This window comes from Capra hircus, chromosome 20, assembly GCF_001704415.2.
Source record: "Capra hircus breed San Clemente chromosome 20, ASM170441v1, whole genome shotgun sequence".
Classification (NCBI taxonomy): Eukaryota; Metazoa; Chordata; class Mammalia; order Artiodactyla; family Bovidae; genus Capra; species Capra hircus.
The window spans coordinates 39306198-39323334 of record NC_030827.1 but is presented as its reverse complement, the minus strand read 5'-3'; the positions used below and the strand labels follow the sequence as shown (position 1 = coordinate 39323334).

At 39.4% G+C, this 17137-nt stretch overlaps 1 protein-coding gene across 7 annotated transcripts in view; it reads left to right on the top strand.

Moving 5' to 3' along the window:
* Window positions 1-17137, top strand: part of RAI14 (retinoic acid induced 14) — a 161535-nt gene that overhangs the window by 133318 nt on the left and 11080 nt on the right. For 3 of the 7 annotated variants that reach the window (XM_018065588.1, XM_018065589.1, XM_018065590.1), the window contains 9 exons: window positions 3652-3716; window positions 7531-7588; window positions 8066-8136; window positions 9673-9779; window positions 10401-10579; window positions 10840-10868; window positions 12082-12168; window positions 13088-13174; window positions 15701-15758. In XM_018065588.1, the coding sequence (XP_017921077.1) occupies window positions 3652-3716; window positions 7531-7588; window positions 8066-8136; window positions 9673-9779; window positions 10401-10579; window positions 10840-10868; window positions 12082-12168; window positions 13088-13174; window positions 15701-15758 (741 nt within the window). The remainder of the gene's footprint in view (window positions 1-3651; window positions 3717-7530; window positions 7589-8065; window positions 8137-9672; window positions 9780-10400; window positions 10580-10839; window positions 10869-12081; window positions 12169-13087; window positions 13175-15700; window positions 15759-17137) is intronic. The other 4 variants (XM_018065591.1, XM_013972819.2, XM_018065592.1 and 1 more) reach the window with 2 other exon arrangements.

The window sequence follows — 17137 nt, the reverse complement described above, 5'->3', positions numbered from 1 at the left end:
GAACAATGTTTAAATATATTTAAAGTTGTAAATAAAAATCAAATTAATTACTATGTTTATTGTTTATATTTTATTGTTAATACTACTTTTATTGTTATATTATTGTTTATATTGGGCTTCCCTGGCGGCTCAGACAGTAAAGAATCTGCCTGCAACGTGGGAGACCCGGCTTCGATCCCTGAGTCGGGAGGATCCCCTGGAGGAGGAAATGGCAAGCCACTCCAGTAGCTTGCCTGGAAAATCCCATGGGGAGAGGAGCCTGGCGGACTACAGTCCACAGGGTCAGACATGACTGAGCGGCTGACACTTTCTTTCATTGTTTATATTCAGCATTTTGAAACTCTGGTTCTTAAGTAGATATTGCAAACATATCTGGTTGAGTATCTTTTAGTTCTCTTTGTTTTTCTAAACATTTCCATATTACGATCTGAAGCTATGGTTTCTCACACTTCAGCCTTTGGGTGTTAGTTTGCCTTGTCTTTGTCTCCTACAACTTCATCAGCTTAAACATTTGTCACCTTCACTTGAAGACTGTGTTTAGTCCCAACAGTAATTCCTCCACTCTGTGAGTGAGTTCTGCTCTGTTTCCGTAGCAGTCTGAAATCATCGAGTAAGTGGTTAATGTCCAGGTTAGCCTGGGGGATGGTGCTCTGTGTCTGGGCCATCCTGCTTAGACTCTTTGAAAAGCAGGATTCTTAAACCACCTGGAATAGCCTCTGACACTTGACTTACGAGTAGCACTGGGGTCTTCACTCACAGGCAGAATTCTGCTGAAACGCACTTGAATTAGGGTTGTACTTGTTATTTTCCTATAGGGAAATTGCTTTCTGATATTCCAGACAGATCCACAGCCAAATGGGGGCCAGTCTTATGTGGGGGCTGGTTACAGTGAAGTTTTGTCACAAATATATTCTCTCCAGAAAATTTTGCATTTGGAAAGAGAATTTTGTTTTAATGGTATCTGTGAGAGACATCTTACTCCAGGGTAATGTTGTCCAGGGACTGATGCATCGTTTGAATTTAGAGACTCTTTTAAGTGAAAGATGCTTTTGTGCTCCTGGTTAGGGAAACCTATCACAAGGCCAAGGAATAAGAGTGTTGTTTCTGTAGAAACACAGTGCTTACTTTCAGGTATGACTTGAACACTTGCACTGAAAATGAAGGCCTGTTATTTATTTTATGATGGTTGTTTAAATCTCCCTACCCTCTTGTCTTTGGAGAACTGTGCCTTTTTCCAGTGGATGCTATTTATGTATTAGAAGAGCTTTTGTCTACAAGATAGACAAAAGTTAATGCATTGCATACACGACATAAACAGTCTTCTACTTACAATCAGGATGGGTTCCAAAAGTTCATCTGTAAGGCAGTTGTTTAAAACACAGAATGTGCTCCTCCTTAGAAACACTGATAGAAATGTTGGTCGAGGGCTCAGCTAACCCACCAAAGCTCAATTCGTAGTTGAAGCAAACTCACTATTGTGTGTTATACCTCCTGAAAAGAGGTCTCCTGTGGTAAAAGGAGGAAGGGGAAAAGAAGATACTTGTCTTCCTACATCCAAAGATCTCATTGCCTTATTTCCTGATCATCCTCATCCATTTGGGCAGAGGTCAAATGGAGTGTTCTACCTCCCCCAACCAGCTCCCGCTATGCGTACCCTTAAAATCTCTGTGCAGCTTCTCAGCAAAGAAGGTATCTGATTTTTTAATCTTATACATGCTTTTAGGCAGCTCACTGTGGTCCTAAAACCTTCTAATTTTAAATACGGTATTTCCTAGCTATATGATTCTTTGATAATTAGTGGATTTCAGGTCAGTGTTATAAAGCTTAATTCAGAACAGAGAAATGGTATTTGCAGACCAGATCACCATATAAAAGAAGTTGTTCCTCTAAGCCAGGGGTTCTCAACTGGGTTATGTGATTCCCACCTATCCAAAGGATGTTTGGCAATGTCTGGGGACATTTCTGCTTGTCCCATCTGGACATTCAGTTGATAGTGGTCAGAGATGCTACTCATCATCCTATGGCACATAGAGCCACCTTCCATAGCTTTGAATTTCACTGATGCTAAGGCTGAGAAACAAGCTTTAAGTGTGGGTTGCTTACAGGCATTACATTGGAGGTATCTTGATCAGTTTACAAAGGCAGGATTTAGGAGTTTGGTTCCCTGCCCCCAAGTCCCCTTCTCAGACATTCATAATGGACAGACTCTCTAATTCAAATTAACAAGTGTGTATCGAGAGCCTGGTCTGTGTTAGCACACACATGCTGTTTCTTCGGTCTTTATTTAGGCTTCTCAGGTAGTGCTAGGGGTAAAGAACCCATCTGCCAATGCAGGAGATGTAAGAGATGCTGCTTTGATCCCCAGGCTTGGAAAGTCCCCTGGAGAAGGAAATGGCAACCTACCCCAGTATTCTTGCCTGGGGAATCCCATGGACAGAGGAGCCTGTTAGGCTACAGTCCATAGAGTTGCAAAAAGTCAGACACAACTGAAGTGACTTAGCACACATAGGCACTTGGGATACAAACTTTATATTCTAGAGGGAAAGGAAGAATAGTTGACTACATAAATGTGTGTTTGTGTATAGGAGAAGGGGAGTCAGGTGAGAAGGGAAGGTTGAAGGTGCTGAGTGCTATGAAGGACAAAGAAATGAAGCAAAGGGATGAAAGGAGTGGGGGAGGAATTTTAAGTGGTGAGATCAGGAAAGGTCTCATCAAGAAGCAGGTTTCAGTGGCATCAGGCAGGTAAGCGGGCAAGCTGCATGGTTATCCTAGAAGAAGAGGATCCAGGCTAAGCAAAGAGCAATTCTCTAGGGCCCGAGAGTGGAAGCCTGGTAGCCACACCAAGGCTGTCCCTAAGCCCCTCACCCACAGATGTTCTATAGGCCCGCTAGGTAATGCAGGGGAGGGCACTGGGTGTATGTTGTTCAGTCGCTAAGTCGTGTCCAGCTCTCTTGCAACCTCATGGACTGTAGCTTGCCATGAGGTTTGCCTCTGACCGTGGGGTGGAATTTACTAAAGTTATCTGAGCACAGAAACGTCAGAGAGTCTCACGTTGGCATCACATTTTTTGAAAGGAACGTGAAGAGATGCTCCTTTGATAGTGTTGCTTTTATAACTCTTTTCCTTCTTCCACCCGTTCCAAGTTTGAACATCTGAACTACAGGTAATTCCCCTGCAGAGCTGGAGCACATTTGGAGGAAAGCGAAAGGACAGGCGGAAGTGGGGTTTCATGTGGGTGTTGGGTGTGTTCTCTGCTGCTGCCTGTGCTGGGTTCCGGGGCCCGTGGCAGTTGTGGTCTGGTGTCACTGTTGTGGACGCAGGGCATCTGGCATCCATGCTGACAGCTGAAAGCGGAATTTCCAAGCTGCATACCTAGAGTCTACCGCAGGCTTCTAGCCCACAGCTTAATTGTACCCCAGGAGAATGGCAGCTGGCGTGGGCCCCGAATGTTATCCAGGGGTCAGGGTGCTGTGTTCTCCCCACTTTTGTCACAATGAACTTTGCAAATAAGAAGTGGAGGCGTTACTCTCAAGAATAACAATTCCATCTTTGTTGGAGAACAGTTTATTTCCTCATAGCTGTCTTCATTACAGAGATAAGAGATTTAAAATCTGTGGTCTTTTCCTTCCAATTTTTTTTTAATCCATTTAGGACACAGTGCTTTGCACCTCGCAGCCAAGAACAGCCACCATGAATGCATCAAGAAGCTCCTTCAGGTAAAATGGAACAACTTAAAATTATAAATGTGTCATTTTAAAAAATTGAAAGTAACCTTGTGTGTGTGAAAGAGCAAATAAATACATGCATGTTCCTTTAAATATTATCCCAGAACTGGGGTTCCCTAAGAAGCTTCATTATTAACATTTTAGATAGCTAAGGAGAAGATTATTTCCATAGCAGTTCCACTGGTGGAGAAGAGGATCCTAATAAATTTGAAGTGCCTTCCTGGGATCCAGCTCTTTTGTCCCCTTTATTCAGCTCTTTTATTTTTATTTTTTGCCTTTTTGGAAGGACATGTACCCTTTAAACAGTCACCTTAAAAAAAAAAAATTCCTGTGCTGTTGGAGATCCTTACAATACAGGATCTCTAATATCCTAGTATTTATTCTCTCTCAATCATTAGTAGAATGCAGCTTTTTTTGAGAAGCAAAACTTCCACCACTGTTTCCTTGTATGTAACTTGATGAGCTTTTAGTTCTTAGTTTTTGTTCAAATTCTTGGTTTTATTCTTCTTTATAATTTTAGGTCAACTCCCTGGTTGGAAACTTCCTTGCCAGGAAGTTTTTATAACGATCACTTAGGGCAACAGCTTCTGTCTACCTTTAAAGATGAATATTTAATGAAATCCCAATAGTTCATACAGTAACTTCCTGCTGTTGCCAGTCAAAATGCAGTCTTGGCTGTTCTCAGGAACAGCACAGAGCAATAAACTGCATGTTTGGAGTACTGTCTGTTCCGTTGAGCTGTCGTCTCGGCCTTCCTGAGCACTGTTTGGGACCCAGCATCTTGCTTTAATTTGGCTTCGCAATTCTGATGCAGAAATGTGGGCACATTCTTCAAGTTGTCTGCTCTGTTGATCACACAGCTTCTTGTCTTGCGTTACATGATGCAAGCTACCTCCAGTGCCAGGGATCCTTAACCTTAACAGGCTTTGAAGTGAAATTCAAGAAAGTTAGATCAACATCTGTGATGATGAAGATGATTTTTATTATGTGGCTTCTCTCTAAAGAAAGTTACAATAGAACTTTTCTTCTCTGCCTGCTCTGGGGCTGGATACCCTGGATAAGTGAAAATCATTGACTTGCCCAAGTGCCCTGCCTCCACACCCATGGTCTTACCTTCAATTTTTTAAAAAATACCTTATTTGTATTCCAAGTCTCTGTTCCCATCCTGGTTTGGCTATCCAGACTTTGCATCTGGCTCTGATTTGAGGGAAGAATGAACTTGACAAGCTGGAAATCCTCATGGGCAAGGACCAGATATTCTAGCCTCTAATGTAATTTTATATCTGGTTATGCAAATGGATTGGTTTTTCTCTGGAATCTTTGAAGCCTTTAAACAGTTCCTTGTGCTGTTCTAAAATTAGGCCAAAGCATGGTAAGTAGTAACATAATCTCTATTCTTATTACCACTGAAGGGCAGACGAACATTTCCAATATTGCCTGCTCTCCACAGGTCATCTGAATGGTGTTCTTCTTTCTGGATAGTGGTGAAAACCAGAGGCTTTGATGGCTTCCTAGAGAGTTGTTTCCCTAGAGTCCTGCACCCCTCTGATCTCTGCTTTCTTCTTGTCTGGGCAGCCCACACCCTCTGCAATGGGACCACTGCTGTCTCCTGCCAGCCCCTCACCCTGCGCCTTCTGCAGCTGCTCCTTTCTCTCTGGCCTTTTGCTCTTACTATCTGTCTGCTGGAGAGACTTCCCTTCTCCAGGGGCTACCATTTCAGAGTTCTCCCTCCTCAAGGCAATGAGCACAAAGAGAGCCTTGTGAGAGTCTTCAAATTCAGATGACCTCTCCTTCTCCTACCCCCTGCCCCCCATCCCCCTTCTCTGACTTCTAGCAAGTGGGCCCTGGGCCCTGGGCACTGTGTCAAATGGTGAGTGTTTACTCATGAACAGAGCAGCCCCCATCCTGCTGGAGCTTGCCACGTGGTGAGCAAAGACACAAACGCCCACGACAAATTGCACATCACTAAGAAGCAAACTGACAAGAGTATTGTGAGAGATATTCAGGAGGGCCCCTGTAGAGGAGCTGAGGTTCAAGCTGAAAAGTAAGCAGTCCAGAGAGCCATGGGAGAACATTCCAAGCTGACAGAAAAGCAAGTGCAAAACACCTAAGGTCGGACCTTTTGCAAAAGACCTTTGGCAAGTGCAGAAGTCAGAAGGGCACTAAGTAGTCAGGGAGGAAACAAAGCCGGTGAGGGGACCTGGGGGGAGTGAGGGAGAAAGAAAAAGAAGGGCCCACGGGACTTTCCTGATGGTCCATGGTTAAGACTGTGTGTGTCCACTGTAGTGGGTTTGATCCATGATGAGGGATCCCTCATGCTACACAGTAAGGCCACAGAAAAAGAAGGGCCCAGGATGCAGCCTTGTGTGACATGATGGAACTGTGGAGGACTTGGAAGTAAAGAGCTACACTGACAGTTTAGAAGGTCTCTCTATTTGTATAGAGAAGTGACTAAAGAAGGAAAAAGCCAACCGTGAAGACAGCCAGGTGGCCCTCAAGGCTGTCAAGGTGAGCAGGTACTGGCTCAGACCAGGTGGTGATGATGGGGGAAAGGAGGAGAGTTGCTTAGGGTATGTTTGGAGTACAGAATTGACAGGCATGATGGTAGACTAGATGTGGGGAAGGAGGAGGAAGCAGAAATCAAGGATGACTCGGTGGTTGCTCAGGGACTAGAGAGATGAATGTGCTGTTGACAGTGGCGGGGTGGGTCGGGAGGATCAAGCTGCACCAGGAGGGGACCCCAGAAGTTTTGGTTGTGTTGCGTTCGAGGTGCCTATGAGAAATAGGCAGTGGGTTATGAAACTCAGGGCTCAGAGATGCCGTCTGCTGTGTACTGACATGAATACAGGGTCCGTGCAGCCTGTCTGGGTCTGAATTCTAGCACTGCCACTTACTGTGACCCGAGCAAGTTACTAACTTCTTTGTACGTCAGTGTCCTCATCTGTAAATGGGGTTAATGGTATCTAATCAGGGTTGTTAGCAGCCTTAAAACCATTGCTTGAACAGTGCCTAGCACATAATAGCCAATACTTGTGAAGTAGTTTTGGTGTCATTGTTAAGATATACACTTGGGAGGCATTAGCTTCTAGACGGGGCTTCAAGCTGTGGGTGTGGATAAGATGACCCAGGGTGATAGCGTAGAGAAGAAGAAACACCGGGGAGCCCTGTGTTCCCCTCTGGGGAAGGGTGGCCAGAGCAGTGGGGGAAAACCACAATTGGATGGGCCAGGCAGGACTCCAGGAGCTGAGAGGAGAGTGTTTGAAGAAGAGGGAGTGGATCGCAGGTAAGAGGTTGATGAGAGGAGGACAGAAATGTTTGTTGTCATTAGAAACGTGAGGGTGGCTGGTGACTTGGATTCCCTGATCCAAGGAATAGTCCTCAGGGAATATTGAGGACAGACGCACAACTACAGTGGGTCCAGGAGTGAACAAGAGGCAGGGAGATGGTGTGTGTGCAGGCAGTTCTTAACAGAATGTTGATTTTGTGAAGGGGGATAGAGAATTAGGGCAGGAAATGGGGGGACAGGTGGGATCATGATGAGAATTCCTAGAGCATGTTGTTTTGCTGGTGGGGATGATCTGTTGGTGACAGAGCTGATAGGAGGGAGAGGTGACAGTTCACTTGTGTCTTGACTGCTTCGAGGTGAGTCTCCCTCCCCATGAGACCATAAGCTCCTGGAGCACAGCAGCTGGGGCTTATTCAGGTTTATACTTTGCTTAGTAAGTTGCATCATACTTTGCAGAAACAGGATGAACTGAACAGAACTGAAATTTACTATATATATTTATTGATTTTTGTCTTATAGTCTAAATGCCCAGCTGAAAGTATCGACAGCTCTGGGAAAACAGCTTTACATTATGCAGGTAATTTTCCTTCTCTTGGTGGCTCAGATGGTAAAGCGTCTGCCTACAGTGTGGGAGACCTGGGTTCAGTCCCTGGGTTGGAAAGATCTCCTGGAGAAGGAAATGGCAACCCACTCCAGTATTCTTGCCTGGAGAATCCCATGGACAGAGGAGTCTGGTGGACTACAGTCCATGGGGTCATAAGGAGTCAGAGACGACTGAAGTGACTTAGCATACACGAAGAGCTAAGCCAGATGTTTGCCTAAAGTCAACCAACAACTGGCAAGTGCTGACCGTAGGTCTGGACGACACTGAAATTAAACAATATTTTAAAACACCACTTACTTATCCATCCTGACACCGTTTCTCTTCAGTGCAGCTGAGTATCATCTGCATACTGGGTAGACATGACCTTTTCTTTCCTAGAAGTGTTTGATGCCCCTGGTTGTGAGACTAGCTTTGTGATTTGCTGTGGTTTCTGTGTCTTCCTTCCTTTAGCCGCACAGGGCTGCCTTCAAGCTGTGCAAGTCCTTTGCGAGCACAAAAGCCCCATAAACCTCAAGGATTTGGTAAGTACCAGATGACCATTAGAAGTGGAGGTGGACCCTGGTCTCTAGAATACCACGGGCTCCTTCTGGAGCATTTGGCAAAAGTCTGCTGCTTTCTGACCTAGATTCTCTTGTGCAAAACAGATTTCAGTATTAACCCCATTGGTCCTTAAACCGTTAATAAAACGTTTTGCAGCATGCACGTTCAGTGTTTATTTCAAAGGATGGACACATGGCTTACTATCAACCTAAATATTAATAAGACTTATTTTCTTGATTTTTAATAAATAAAAAATAAGTCTAAACAGTTCTGTTATTTTCCTTCGGCACCCCATATATCACCTTTGGTGCTCCCGGATAGTGTTTTCCAACTATAAAGACCACTTATAGCCTATTTTAACCTTGCTGGACTATGTCGAGAATACATTGACATCCCTCTTGCTCCTGTTTACAGCACTGAATTTCCTGCTATAGCATGGGACTTGGCATGTATAAGTTACACCTGAGGGGGACATTGTGAAGTGAGCATTTAGAATCTGTAAATAAATTCACACTTGCTGAATCTCAATACTTTATAGCCAGAAAGTGTTATAACTTCACAGAGATAATTTTCATGGAAATCTGAAGTTCTACTCTGAGTGAATACTTAACCTTTAAGTAGCAGTTGTATTTTTAAATATTCCCACGTTAAAATAATTGGATATACTGTAACTTTTCTTTCCCTTTGCCTATTTGAATACATTCTGCCTTAAAATTATTGTCAACCCCATATGTGGGGTATGTTCAATGTAAGAACAGAATAAGAGCTTCTCTTCATGGCTTTCATAATTTGAGTCAGGTCCCCTCTTCACCCTAAGTTTGTGGAAATTGTCACCTATAAATTCTGGTATTTTTTTCATTTGTTTTATACTGTGATGTTGAGATTCTTAATTCATTTTGCAGTTTGTATGAGCTGGTAATCTAACTTTTTCCTAAAGGAATTGTCAGTTGTTATATTAAACAAACCTTTCTTTCCGTCAATCTCTTTATCTTGTCATGTGTCAGTAATGGACAAATAAACTCTTAACTTATGTTTTTGATACCTAGTAAAATTATGAAAGCAAATGCTTTCCGGGAAGACAGTTGATGGCATGGCAGGATGCTAGGATACTTAGAAGAAAGTGCTTAGAGAGCATGGGACCCAGGAATGCCATGAGGAAACGACCATTCATTTCTCTAGAACATGGAGAGCCGTTTCTCAATGAACATGGTATACTTGCCTCAAGCCTGACATACTTTGTGTTCCACTCTCTCTCTCATCATCACCAGACTGAGTGACAGTCAAGACATCGAGGAGCCCAAGAGCCTGGCTCCTTAGGAAAAGCCCACAGTCAGTGAAATTCCATACGAAGAGTTGTGGTAGTGTGTGATTTTGGCCTTCCGGGGGAGCAGACTATATTGGTGGGTCAAATATAAGGCCAGCAGGACAAGTCAGGAATAAGTACAGAAGGAATCAGGACCTTTGCAATTCCGGTATTTGACTTCCAATTAAAATCTTCATCTGAATTTGTCTCCTAGGATGGGAATATACCACTGCTTCTTGCAGTGCAAAATGGCCACAGTGAGGTCTGTCGCTTTCTTCTGGATCATGGAGCAGATGTAAATTCCAGAGACAAAAATGGAAGGTACCACAGAATTAGAAAGCATGTGATTTCCCTGATATCCACATGCTGAGAAGTTTTCACAGCTGTACTTTGGATCATTTGTTTTAAAGCAGTTTTAACTTCTCTACTGTTTTCTGCCTTTTTTGGATAATTAAGAATCTGTTTTGACTTAAAAAAAATATTTTCTCCAGACCTCTGGGAGCATCATAGCTGACTGTGTCTATGATGACATTATTAAATGTTAAAATGGATAGGCCATTTCCTTTGACTTTTCAGGCAAAATAAAAGTAAATATATTGGTTGTTTTTTTTTTTTAAAGTCTTAATAATGTTATAGGTTCTTTATAAAACTTGATTTGAGAAAAAGACAAGATTTGTGCCAATCATATTTAAATTCCATCATAGTTAGAGGATTATGTCTGTGTTATTTGACCTAATATTTTTTATGATTTAATCTGAGGTTTGATAAAATAGCTACCCAATTTTGGTAGCATTCCACTTTGAATTTCCTGGAGTATTAAGAGTAGTACAGGTTTAACTGCACTTAATCTCGTTTTCTCTGTTCTTCAGACAAATGAAATGATTTCCTAGCAAAAGTTTCCAGATTTTGTTAGTACTGATTTTTTGTCTCCTCATTCTTTAGAACTGCTCTCATGCTGGCTTGTGAGATTGGCAGCTCAAACATTGTAGAAGCCTTAATTAAAAAGGGTGCAGACCTAACCCTTGTAGATTCTCTTGGACACAATGCCTTACATTATTCCAGACTCTCGGAAAATGCAGGAATTCAAAGCCTTCTATTATCAAAAATCTCTCAGGATGCTGGTATGTGAAAGAAAATAGCCAATGTTGTTTCAAATTTATCCCACTCCATTTTCCCCAAAGAATAAAGGAATTTGTATAATATATTATTCTTTTAAAGTATTCCTGGGGAAAAATGAAGTGTTGAATATTGTGTATGTTGTGTATATGCGTGTGTTTGTGTGCGAGTGTGTTTATATACCCCTCCCCCACCCAGAGTGGATATGAGTCATTATGGTTCTTATGGTTTGTTTTTTCTTCTCTCTCTCATTTTTCTTCTATAGATTTAAAGACACCAACAAAACCAAAGCAGGTATTTATCTTAGGACGAGGAGATTCTTTTTTATCATTGCTTGTGGGAATTTGAACATGTTCTGATTAAACCACTCTGTGGGCCATTAGGAAAGTGATTAAGACTAGGCTGAAACTACTTAAGAAGTAAAATATCTTTGGAATAAATGATTCATTGTAAGGTGGTAAATATTTTCTTAATGATTTAACCTGTTCCCAAAGCATGTAACTTTAAACTTGCTACTCATATATTCATCTTTTTTCTGAAATGTACTAATATTTCTTACTGGTGTGAAAAGGTTTGATGTGATTTTTAACTCTGAGAACAAGAGTATTTTAACTACTTGTAATATCACATGAATTACAGAACTCTATCCATATCTGTGTTAGATATTTAATGAAAATATGAGATTTGCCACTTTCATTTTAATTAGATCTTTTCTAAAATGTCATTCATTTTACACAAATAAAAATTGAGAAGTTTGCCCTGTTACTTTGGTGTTTTTCTTAAAAACATAGTCACTATTGTTTATTAATGAGCTATATATTTGACTATTTTATTTATAAGTCAAGGTTCTTGGAAAAATTATCATGCTGAGCAAATACTTGATACTGAATTTATTTTGTACCAATTATGTTATTTATCCATAACCTTCAGAGATGAAGTTCTCCCCTTTCCCCATATTCATAGTCATTCCTTGATATTTTCTGCAGAGAATAGCAAAATCTGCAGACACGCAAGTCTGTTATATAAAATAGTGTGGTACAGTTGCTGTCTGTATCTGTGATTCTGGGATATGCAGATGGTTGAATCTGTGGGTATGGAACTTGTGGATATGGAGGGTCAACTGTACATTTTTAAGAAAAGGGATGGAAGTAATGAAAAGGTTGGGGAAATACCCCTTTTTTGCATTAAGATGGGAGCTAGATTATGAACATACTCTGGGTTCTAAATTGTGGTAAACAATTCCTTATCCTCTCCTTTCCAAGTTCTGCACACCAACTTAATCTGGTTTTGTCTTGTGTTTTTTATTTTCTTACTTTAAAGCATGGGCTGCTAAAAGAACACTTGGAGCATGCATATTACTTTATGTTGGTAGCAAGTTTCAGAACTTGATAAAGTAAGAAGTGCATGAACTGTTGAGGTTTTTCTCATTTGTTTGATGAAGCTATTTACTCAGACTTTACTAACCTAACTAACCCACCTCCATTCTTTGGACTGTGATAACTTTCAGCATGATCACGTCTCTAAAATAAGCTCAGAGAGAAGTGGAACTCCAAAAAAACGCAAAGCTCCACCACCTCCTATCAGTCCTACCCAGGTAAAAATGAAAGAAAACCAACAATGAAAAAACATATAACAACAAAGCCATAATTTTGTCATTTTGTGTTTAGGTCAAAAAGAACTGCTTTAAAATTGACCCTTAAATGCACATTTAAAATTTTATTTAGCAGTTTTAAACTACAAGTAGTGATATGAAGAATTTTGATTATAGTAGGGAAATAATGTTAATTCTTACTTATTTCAAAGCTGAAGAATTAGACTGTATCATTTTTAGAACTTTCAAAATTCTCAAAATGTATGACAGGACCTTTTTCCTTAAGATAATAAGCTCAGTCAGAGCTCACATTAACAGCTCTAATAAAGTAGGGAGAATGTGTGTCTGGTGAAACATTAGTTGAAAATGAATTTTAGTTGGTTTATCAAACATTATTGAAATATATTTGCCTTTCATATTACATTTAAGGTTGACTAACATTAAAGCAGCTTTCATTTTTGAGCTTATAGTGATTACTGAGTAGAAGAGGAAGCGTGAATAACTATGAAATGGTAAATAAAAACAAGCCAGGGTTTGTTATTAAAAGAAGCATAGGCCATAAAAAGAATAATCCTTATCAAGTATTTGAGAAGAATATCTCCTTCAATAAGCAATATTAAACATGTTAGCATATTCATTAATAATATTCTCAATATGCAATAGAAGTTTTATAAATTTGTAAAGTTAATTCTAGTCAATATAGGAGCAAAGTTCCATAGTTAATTCTACTCTGTAAACTTTCAGAAAGTATTTGAGATAAGTGAATTGTATTGAAAATATGTTACCCTTGAATTAATTGAAACTTAGCATAATTACTGTTAGATTTATTTGCATTGGTTAAATAGGCTAATTCTTTGGCACTGGAGAAGAAAAACTTTTGAAGAAGGATTCCTTATTGATGGTTTTCATTTTGGTTTTTTAGTTGAGTGATGTGTCTTCCCCAAGATCAATAACTTCAACACCACTTTCAGGAAAGGAATCAGTATTTTTTGCTGAACCACCCTTCAAGGTATTTCTTTTCTGTGTCCAACTTATTACTTAATTTTAAGATATACAACAGATTTGACTTAAGTTATATGGCACTGGGTAAAACAGAATATACTTCCCAGTCATTTGGTTTACAACCTTTTCATCAGAAAGCATCCTCTGATTATTTTTTCTGGTGAGGACTCCATAAAAAAAGAGTAGACTGAATATATTTATTAACTAATATTTAATTTTCTTCATTTAAAAAAAGGACAAAGATAAGAACTTACCTGATAACCAGTCATCTTTCCAAATTGAGTTGACATAATATCAATCAAAAAGAAAGAAATGGATAGTCTCTGATGTCTTACTAAGAAGTAATTATATATTTTTATATAATTATAAAAGTAATATGTATTTTAGAAAGGTTAGTAAATCCATTCAACCTGATTCTCTAGATTTGTGGTTGGAACGTATTTTAAGGAATGAGAGGATATTTCAATTTAATATTTGTTTATCTAAGTATCACTAGGAAATTATACTTGGAAAAAAAGTAAAATTTATAATTGTTAAAGTGAAATTTCAATGGCATAATTGTGTATTTACTTCCTCCATCTGAGAATTACTAAAAATAAATTTGTGTTTAACTCAGATGCACATTGATCTGAAAAAGATTCTATCAACCTGTCATCTCCCTTGTGTTAACTAGATTTTATTAAAATATAAGGCAAGGAAAGGAAGTTTTGCCTTTATAATTACCATCCTAATATCTTCTAATATGATTATGGCTCAAATGGGGTAAATGCATTCCAAAGAACAATATGACAAATTATGTTTTTCAGAAATAAAGTGTAAAAAGACTTATTTCTTTAAAAAAATCACAGAAAGATTAAAAAGGACACCATTTGTAATAGCTAAAATTTAAAAAGGTTAAAAAAAATGCCAATGGGTGGTGATGATGTGGAAGAACTAGAACTCTCATACTCTTGTTTGTTGGATGTAAAATGATACAGCTACTGCAGCCCGCCAGGCTCCTCTGACCATGGGGATTCTCCAGGCAAGAATACTGGAGTGGGTTGCCATGCCCTCCTCCAGGGGATCTTCCCAACCCACAGATTCAACCCAGGTCTCCCACACTGCAGGCGATTCTTTACCATTTGAGCCACCGGGAAAGCTCACAGCTACTTTGGAAAACCATTTGACAGTTTCTGTAAAAGTTCAATATACACCTAACATATCATCTAGCCATTCACTCATAGATGTTTACCCAAGAGAAATTAAAATATGTCTCAAAAAGTACACAAATGTTTATAGCATCTTTTTTCAAATATCCCCAAACTAGAAACAGCCCAAATGTCTTACAACAAGTGAATGGATAAAGATAATGAGATATATCCATATATAAAAGTATGACTCAGCCATAAAAAGAGAATGAAGTGCTGGCCAAGCAGTATCATAGATGAATCTGGAAACCATCATGCTGAATGAAAGAAGCTAGGCTCAAAGAAGTTCATCCCTGGTAACATTCCATTTATAGGACTTCTAGAAAATGACAAAAGGAGAGTAGTGTGATTGCCTGGGAATGGCAGGGATTGGCTAATGAGGCATGAGGAAACTTAAGAGGTAATGGGAATACTCTGAATCTTGATTATAGTGGTATCTTGGGTGTATATCTGTTAAAACTCCTCAAATTAAAAGCTTTCAATGTATATACTTTATTGTACTGTAATAGAGTTGAAAAATACAAATAAGCACTTATTTTTTGAGTGAAAATAAAGCTTCTGTTATGATAAACACTTGCCAAAAATGAGCCATCTATTTTTAGCATTTGAGCCTTTACAAAAGTTCCTTTGCTGAAAAATTATCTCTCTTATTATGATCTGTGGCTTATCTAGATAAAACTTAGTAATTTCTGGCAAGTAACTGTATTTTCTTTTGGAATGAGAGTTTGGCTTTGAAGTTACAAGAATTTTTCCAACATATTAAAAGGCAGATATTCGGGGATACAGGTTTAGAGGAAATCTTTAGGGGATTGTCAGTCCACAGCCATAAGAATTCTTATTCCCTTATAAAATTACCTTTATTTTCCCTGACAGGTCTCATTGATTACCATTTCTCATGAAAGCAATTCATATGTTAATGGTTTATCAATAAAGTGATAAGCAAAAATACTTCTAATGTATTTTAGTGCATTAGCCAGATAAGTAAAACTTGTTTGTCTCTATTATGAAAATAGTATTCACAGTCTCAAGTTTTAGCACACAGCACACTAAAATAGCTATTTTGTAATTTTATTATAATCTTCAAAGACTTTTATAATATTTGTGAGACGTTTCATTTTGTAATATTTTGAGAATATATCCTTAGGGACCTCTAAATCAAAATTTTACCTCAGGGGTTAATTGTTGCTTTTATGTACTTATATTTTAAAATATCTTCTTTCCTGGAGATAGTCTGTTTTCGTAGTAGGATCACACCAACCTGTGTAAACTCAAGGAGGAAAATTTGCTGGGCTCTTTTGTAGAGTGTTACATTCAGGAATATATTTTAAGTCATCTTTGTGTTCCAGCAGGCTGAGATTAGTTCTATACGAGAGAACAGAGACAGACTAAGTGACAGTACTACAGGTAAGATGAAGGGGCATGTGATTTTGTTCCCATGACTGGTCTCTATTTCATGTCCCTTTAAGAGAGCAAGGGCCAAGGAGAGGTATTGGGTAAGGGGCAGTCAGAGAACCTTGGGTACCACCCAAACACTGCCAGTATTTCACAGTCTGATGCTGTCTACTTCAGCAGGCTTTCACCTAGATTTTAAGGAGTCCCTGAGCTTGGGTATGAACAGAAATCTCTGTTTTCATCTGGTCCTAATTTAGCATTGGCACTTCCTTCAGTGATGAATATAGACAGTAAGCCCCCGTAGTGTTAGCAGATCAGTGATTTTGACACCAAGAGAACTCACAGATGGTATCATATCCCCTTACTGTTATTACAGATATCTTGAAAGATCACTTACAGTATCTCTACTAGAAACTATGCAGTTATGAGACCTGCTTCTAGATCTTGTTATTTGGTGGGTTACAAAAGAAGCCTGCCGATTGCTGTAGCTTGTACATTCTATTTTATGCATTTTAAGACACTGTTTTGAGATGAGGTCCACGGGCTGTGAGCTGCCAGCTAGTGGCCCTCCTTGCGACGGAGCAGCAGGTTATTTCTTGAAGAGAGAGCCAACTGAGCACCCCCACGGCTGCCATAATTGAACTTTTCTACCTTGGATTTTAAACAGACCTGAAAGAGTGTCAATGAAATCACATACGATCATATTGTCTTCAAGGAGGTTTGATTCATTGTATTGAGTTCATCCTGTTGCTTTACCCTTTAAGAATGTAGTACAGTACCTTCAGAATTAATCTGAAATGTGGAGTAGATTATTTCAAAGGCCCCTTTTTCACTCCAGCATTCAGTTTCTCAATCTGTTACGCATATCATATGTGTTTGGAGCACTTAACTTAAGGAATTTAGACATATAAACACATTATTGATTGGGGAATTTTTGCAGAAATTAATGCTTGAGATATTAATACAGCTCCAGTTAATAATGTGTTAAGAAATATTCCTGGTAGAGAACAATGTTAATATAACTGCACAACTGTTACATTGGATATTTTAAAAGCCATCCATCCTATGTTAGAAGTACTTTTTGTTGCTTAGAATTACCCTCCTGCTCCCAAATCCCCTGATTCATTCCAAGCTGACCAGACTGTATGGCGAGAACACTCATAAAGCTGTGGTTTAGGCCCCAGATATCATTAGTAAGCGTTTCTGTGAAGAGATGTCATTTTGCATCCTTCCAAATTAAGACTCAAGTTTTCATCCTTGCATTAGGTTGTGAGAAATTTTTTAAACAGTGGTGAAATTTGGATCAGTGCTGTTCAGATCACACTGTTCAGAGTGTGGTCTCTAAACTGTTGCCAGTCTGAAATTTTTTTTAAAAAAGGGATTACTGCAGA